Here is a 7,500-nt window from a genome sequence, read left to right as displayed (position 1 = left end):
TGGGTCGCTCTTTTCTTTTTTCTTTTTGTTTGTTTTTATAATGGTTTGAGAAAGGGGGAAAAGTCATGCCCTTTTTAGTAAATAACATAAGTGAACTAAAAGGTAACAACAAATAAACGAGAGCGAAAATAAACGAAGAAAAATGGTGAGCGAGAACAAATAATAAACGGCGTAAGCAAATAAATGCGAGGCGAGGGATGGCGGAGAGAATGAATGGGCGAATGAATGAACGGATGAATGGAAGGCGTGGGAGCGAGGTGGTCGTGGCGAGGAGGGAGGAGCGAGGGTGAGGAGGAGGGAGGAGGGAGGAGGGAGGAGGGGGGAGGGGGGGAGCGAGCGAGGGAGAGGAGGCGGTGGCGTGGAGTGGCGCGCGAGTGGCTAGGCTGGTGAGGGAAACATAACGTGAAATATGAGCATGAATAAACATTAAATAATGGTTTGATACCACTCGGTGCCGTGGATGTCTTTGGTGAGTGGATGGATGGTGAAAAAACATATGAATATGAAGAGAGATGGATGGAAATGGTGAAAGTAGAGCGAGGGTGAGGAGGGAGGAGGAGGAGGAGTGGTGAGTGAGCAGCGGCTGTGGTGGCGAGGGTGGGGGGAGGGGGGGAGGGGGGGGGGGAGAGGGGAGGTGAGGCCAGGCGGTGATTGATGGTTTGTGGGAACGAGGTGTGTATGGTGCTGGATGGTGAGTGAGGCGTGAATGAAGGGAGTATGGTTGTGGGTGAGGAATGTAGGTGAGGTATGAACATAAGAAGCATAAATGAATGAAAGAACAGAAATAATAACGAAATGGCTTGAACTTTACAAAATATAACATTATGCTGATCATTATAGCTTGATCAGAGCATAGTTTTGTGCAGCTCGGTTATGGTGTGGGTGGGAGACATCCCCCGATCGGTGCACGCGCGTGCATCACGTCGTGCGCCGACCTGGGGCCTCTCCCGCCCTTAAGGGCTGGCGGTACAAGGGTGCAACACGCGGTGGCGTGAGCGAAGCATTTTGGTACTGGGCGAAGATGGGTGGTGGAGCGTTCTCTCGCCTTCGCTCACTCGAGGTGGGCGGGGCGCGAGTCGCGGGCTGCCCACATTGCATAGAAAACGGTACAATTCTGAATGGTTCGTTCTATTGGGCTGCGTTTTCGTATTTTATCGTTTTTCTCGCGGGAGAAACATCCTCCGATCAGCGCTCACTCGCGCGTGGGCGGGTGGGCGCGGGTCCGAGGCCTTTCCCCGCGAATGCAGCTTACATATTATATAGTTACATGACACCTTACAAAATAATTAAATAGGAAATAACTGAACGAAAACATGAACGAAAGCATAAACGAAAAAACAGAACATTGCCGAGGGGGGAGCGTTCACCGGCCGGCGCTCGCTCTCGCGGGTCAGTGTGCTCCCTCCTCGGGACATCAACGGCGGTTATAAATCGGGTCAGGGGAATCTCCAAGGGCGAGCGGTAGTGTCCTGGGCCACCACGAGTGGTTGGTCTGTGTAGCCAAGTGTTTTTGGAATATGTCGTCGTAGTTTGTGTTTTCTAAGTGTTGTATGCGATCCCAGGCTCGCTTGCTGCGTGTGTGTATGCGTGTGTTAAGTGGCTCGATGTTATATGCTTCGTGGAGTGATTGTGCGGATATTCTGTACTGTGCTCTGTTTCGGTTTGATGTGTTGTTTATCCAGTATAGTGCTCTGTTCTGTATAGATTGCATCTTGGTTTTTTGGAATGTGGAGATTGCAATCAGTGGAATGGGCGTGTACTCGAGTATGGGTCTTACGATTGTTTTGTAGAGTCTGAGCTTTGTGTGGGGTGAGCAGGCATAAAACCTCCTCAGGCGTGTGAGAGTGGTGCGTGCTTGTTTCGTGCGGTGTTGTGCGTGCGTGAAAATGCCGTTTCTTTTGAAGTGTAAGCCTAACATGTTACCTGCTTGTGCGTATGGTATGTTTGTTCCGTTTAGTGTGATGAGTGGTGCGGTGCGTTGTGCGGCTGGTATGATGGTGAATTTGTTCGTGTTTGTTTGTATTTTCCATTTGTTTTCGTAAGTGTTGATAGTGTTGATGGCTGTTTGTGTGGCTGCTTTCATTATGTTTTTGGACTTGGAGGGGTGAGAGATGATTTGTGTGATGTCGTCTGCGTAGGCAATGTAGTTACTGAAGGGTGCTGGGTGTGGCATATCGGCGGTGTACAGGATATAGAGGGTTGGCGAGAGAACGCTCCCTTGTGGCACTCCACTTCTAAGGTGGATAGGGGGGCCGAGGAATGAACCAAGGCGGATGTTGGCAGTCCTGTGGTCCAGGAAGTTGCATAAGAGGCGTGTGAAGTGTTGAGGAAGTTGTAGTCGTGTTATTTTGTACTTGAGACCGTCATGCCAGACCTTATCAAAGGCCTTGGTGACGTCTCGTAGTATGATGTTGGTCTGGTGCTTGTTAGCGAGACTGAGCGCTATCTCCTCGTAAGCGAGAGCGATAGCGCTGTCAGTCCCCCTGTGAGGGCGAAAGCCGTGTTGCCTACTGTTGTGTAGATTGTTGTTTTCAAGGTGAGCTTTAAGTCTGTATGAAAGAATCCTCTCAAACATCTTCCCGGGAGTTTCAAGCAAGGAAATAGGCCTGAAACTCGTGACCTCGTGAGGTGGCTTCCCTGGCTTGGGTATTAATACAAGTGAAGCTTGTTTAAACCTGTCAGGGAAATATCCTGTTGCCAAGCATGCATTGAAGATCTGGCGTAGTCTACTGAACATATTAGGAGGTAAGTGTTGCATGAGAAGTTTGTTTATGTTACTAGCTCCTGGTGTAGTGTTTTTGGAGCGTATGTGAGCGTATCTCATGTCTTCTGGTGTGATAGGGTGAGAGAGAGGGTTGTCGGGTGTGAGATTGTCGAGTGTGACTGTTCGTGATGGGAGAATTAGGTGTTGCAGGTGTTGTAGTGTATTTGTGACCTCGGTCTCTGTGTCGGGGTCGAATGTTGCGTTCTCAGCAGGGGAGATTTGGAAGTTCTGTTGCCAGAACTCCCGGTGGACAGCCTCCATCCCCTCTGCTGTGTCTATCTTCTGTCTATTTGTGTTGTAGATGAATGTTGCAGTCTGTCTGTTCGATCCCATAAGTTTTCTGAATCTACTCCAGAAATCTTTGGGATCTTTCATGTTGTTGCATAGTTCTCGCGTGAGTGATTCCCAGTGTTGTTTATTCATGTAATTTGTTTCGTTGGTGAGTTGTATTTGAATTTCTCTGTATCGTGCGCGTAAGATAGTGTTCCATCCCTGTGTATCAGCAAGATCACGAAGATGTCTGTAAAGTATTTTCAGTGTTTTCAGGCGATGTGTTTCTCGGTAGTGTACGAGTGTTTTGAATGTTGTTTTGGGAATGTTCGCCGCGCGGGCAGTGTTTATGTCTGTGTACCACTGGTTGAGGTGGTCGTCTATGCTGTGAGTGAGGGACCCCTCGAGATCGGGAGTGCGTGTGTGTATAAGTGCTTGTTTGTACCCTTCCCAGTTTGCGTGTTTTAAATTCTCTCGGGGAGGTGTAGGAACCATGATTGGATTTGTGGATAGTGTTAAGATCACGGGGAGGTGATCGCTGGATGTGGCATCGCCTGTTACTATGTGGTGATTTAGGTTTGCATGTGTGTTAGCGAGAACTAAGTCTGGAGTAGTGGCTGTGTTGTGTCGAATGAGTGTGGGTGAGTGAGGACCGAGGTGGATGAGTCTGCCGTCGGAGATGAGTGAGGCGAGGCCTCGTCCGACGGCATTGGTGTCTCTGTAGCCGAAAAGTCTGTGGTGTGCGTTGAAATCTCCCATGATGTATGTTGGTTTTCTGTATCGCAGGAGCTGAAAGATATCTGGTTCGGAAAGATAGGGTCTTCGAGGAGGAATGTAGGTGGTGGCAAGGATGATAGGACCGTGAGGGGTGTCTATTTCTACTGCCATAAGTTCAGAGGAAAAGTTATGAAGAAGTTTGTGTTTTATGTTTTGTTTTACAGCAATTGCTACGCCGTCATCTCTTCCGTTTGTTTTGTTAGATGTGTAGGTGTTATAGGTGAAGATGCGAAGGGAATGAGGGTGCCTGAGAGAATGAGCGTTAATGAGGATGACGTCAGGGTCGAGTTGTCTGTAATGGTTTGTGAGTTCGTTTCTTCTGTTTGGTGTCCAGGTGAGTACGTTGTGATGAATGATTGTAAGTCTTGAGTGTAGTGACGTGTGAGTGGTGTGTGATGCAGCCATGGTGTTAGTTGGATGTGTTATACCAGCCGTTCTTTAGGTGTTCGAATTTCTGTTGTTTTAGTTTTTCTACCATGTTTGAGTGAATGAGCATGTTTCCCTCGCGCATGTGTTCTGTGATCTTTTGTTCGTGAATGTAGTTTTTGTATGTTTGGTTTGTGTATATCCATTTTACTGTTCCTCTGTGTATCTCGTGTGCAAGTTGTAGTTTGTTGAGGTGTTTGTGGCGTCCAGGCTCCGTTGCAAAAAGACGGATGCCATATGTCTCTGGGTTGAGGTCGTAACCATCTCGGTGACGCCGGGAGTGGTTATCGGCCTCGGAGTCTGTGGGGTTGTGTGCTTGTGTGGTTTTGGGTCTGACAGCGCGTGTTTGTTTTGTGTTGGGCGAGGGTGGTGGCGCGAGGGTGGTCGTGTTGGGTTGGCGTGAGGGTGATTGTGTCGGGGTGGGAATCGGTGTTGTGTTTGGCGTTGGGTGTGGCGTTATGTTTGGTGTGGGTCGTGGAGTGGGTGTTGGTTTTCTCTGTGGTGCAGCGTGGTGTTCTGCCTCTGGTTCGTCCTGTGGACCGAGGCAAGGTTGTGAGAGTTGTGTGGCTGTTATGTGTGTGTGTGGTGAGGTTGTGGAGTGCGTGACTGTTGTTTCTGTGGTTGTGTTAATGAGGTGAGGTGGGATGACCTTGAAGATTCCCCATGAGTCCCCGTTCCCGAGATCAAGTGAAGGCAGGTTGTTATCGCGCAAAACTTTTTGGACATGGTGACGAAAACCTAACTCTGGTTCCATGATGTTGCGAAGGTGAGCGTGAATAATGGCAGTCATTATGCCTACTGACAGGTTGTCTGGCATCTGTAGGATTACCTGTGGCTCTTTCTTCTCCTTCTCCTTCTCCTCCTTAACCTCTTTTATTTCTTTTATTAATGGTTTTAGCCATGCATTCTGGGTGGCTGCGATGGTTTGTTTTGCAGTTTGTTCTGCAACTTTTTTTATGGGGATTTCTGTCTTCTCTATTTCCCTTTTGGTTGCCTCCACTCGGGAGTTTTTGATAGCCTCTTTCCTTATCAGGCAGGAATTGGCCATAGTTCTGTGACCTTCGCCACAGTTGAGGCATCTTTTGGTGCTGGACTTACAGTCCCTGTAATTGTGGTTGTTGGCACCGCATTCAGAGCATAGCCGGAGGTTTTGTGCTTTGTCAGGGCAGGTAGCCTTTAGATGCCCGTACTTATAACAGTGCATGCACTGTGTAATATTAGTGAATCGTTCGGGCTCTATTTGGCGGGGGCTCACGAAAATGTGAAAAAGGTATAAACCTTTATCTTGCACCTTTGCTGCTGTCATGTGGTCAGAGAACTGTACTTTCATCAAGTAGCGATTCTTCATAATATAAATGTTGTCAATTTTAGCTTCAGGGAGATTCCTCTCAATCTCGCCTTTGATTGCCTCAGGCGTTTCTTTGACAAGTTCTCTGTCCAGGTGCTTGAAGACCAGCGTCAGCTTGGCCTTTAATTCAGGTGGCATTACTGGTTCGAATCCCTTAGTCTTTAGGAGGTTTACAGTGTGGTCGGTAAACATTGCTTCGGCGTTAGACTCATCTTGACACAAGATGATAAAATGGTCATGTGCGGTAATCAGTCTAAGGGTTCGTATTTCAGCATCAAAGAGGGCCTGCAGAAGGGCTTCCCTCTTAGCAAAAGAGGGTCGCCCGTCGGACGGTCGTACTTTAACTCTCATGACATGAGGGCAAAGGTACGACGATGGAGGAGGTAGTGAACCTACGCCTCTGACTCGAGGGCGTGGCAGGAATTACAAATCCCACCTCGTCCCCTTTTTGTGGGGGCTTATAGAGGTTTTGGATGTTCCAGCCTTAGTCAGAGGGGACCCTTTCCAGGGACCTATCCCTATCCCTACTCTCTAGAGTTGCAGATTTATGGAGATCTGCTAGTTCCCTGACCCTACGCCCGACCCACTCAGAGGAAGAACCGGCGGATTTCTCCGGTACCTCAGAGTCTTGGGGCTTTGTACGTGGTACCGCTCCCTGGTCCCAAACTGCTACAAGGGGACTGGGGCTGCAGCCCTCCCCCAGGCGAATACCAGACCCCACAAGGGGAATCTCGTAGGCCCAGGGAGAGTACAGGGAAAGGAACGAAAGAGAGTGGGAGAGAACAGTGGTCAAAAGATAACTTGATCACAGGGCCAAGAATAAACGCGATGATAGCCGAAGCTACGCGAGTATTCGTGGCTTGTTATTCAAGTTATAACCTTGCAAACAAAAAAAGGAGGTCAACAGCAAATAGAGTAGCCTGGTTGAGGTCGCGGAAAACCACGATAACTCAACGGAGCCGTCTATGAGCGGTTATGAGTCAAACTGTTTCTGGGAGCCTGGGGCTGGCAGAAACAAAAGTCTTCGCAAACAAATAGGTGCAAAATAAACAAAGTCAGGCTGGAGCTTGATTTTGATTTCTTTGTACCTTTATTGTTTGAAAGCTTAGTTTAACCTTGGTGACACCGATAAGGATTTTTCCTTTTATGGGCCGACACGGGCGCCAGCCTCAGGTGAGTGAGCCCCAGCTAGTGGCTCAACGGGCGTGGGAACCGTTGCCATCTAACGCTATCGGTAAGTTTCAACGGTGGGCGCCTATAAATAGGTAAGCTCTGGTTTTGGCTTGCAAGGTTTTTGAGATACCTATAAAGCAAGCATCATGTCAGGTCGTGGAAAGGGTGGTAAGGTCAAGGGCAAGTCAAAGTCCCGCTCGAGCAGGGCCGGCCTTCAGTTTCCTGTAGGTAGGATTCACCGCCTTCTGCGTAAGGGAAATTACGCTGAACGTGTCGGAGCAGGTGCCCCTGTGTACCTGGCTGCCGTCATGGAATACCTGGCTGCTGAGGTTCTCGAGCTGGCAGGTAACGCCGCCCGTGACAACAAGAAGACCCGTATCATCCCCCGTCACTTGCAGCTGGCTATCCGTAACGACGAGGAACTCAACAAGCTCCTCTCTGGTGTGACCATTGCCCAGGGTGGTGTCCTGCCTAACATCCAGGCTGTGCTCCTCCCCAAGAAGACTGAGAAGAAATAAATCTTTCTCTCGGTTGCCTCTTTTCAACAACATCGGCTCCTTTCGGAGCCACAAAATCTCCCTAGAGATGTAATTGACTACTCTATCAATCCCAAACTAATAAACTAGCTACTCAACCTCAAACCCCAAGCCCAAATGCATAGATTGCAATATCAATGTCATATTCTTCAATAACATTGTCATTATACTCAACTTATCAACAACTCACCGATGCCCCCACAACA

The 7,500-nt window shown here is 48.7% G+C and overlaps 1 protein-coding gene across 1 annotated transcript in view; it reads left to right on the top strand.

The window, feature by feature from the left end:
- Positions 1-6,762: 6,762 nt before the first annotated feature.
- The window catches only part of LOC122259840 (histone H2A), a 1,949-nt gene continuing 1,211 nt past the window's right edge, over positions 6,763-7,500 (top strand). The window contains exon 1 of the mRNA XM_086534408.1: positions 6,763-7,500. This exon is cut by the window's right edge and continues 1,211 nt beyond it. Within this exon, the coding sequence (XP_086390534.1) occupies positions 6,905-7,276 (372 nt within the window). The 5' untranslated portion in view covers positions 6,763-6,904 and the 3' untranslated portion in view covers positions 7,277-7,500.

This window comes from Penaeus japonicus, unplaced genomic scaffold (genome assembly GCF_977035675.1).
Source record: "Penaeus japonicus unplaced genomic scaffold, GWHDUDI00000001_assembly GWHDUDI00000041, whole genome shotgun sequence".
Classification (NCBI taxonomy): Eukaryota; Metazoa; Arthropoda; class Malacostraca; order Decapoda; family Penaeidae; genus Penaeus; species Penaeus japonicus.
The sequence above is the reverse complement of the archived record's forward strand: the minus strand, read 5'-3'. Positions and strand labels throughout refer to the sequence as shown.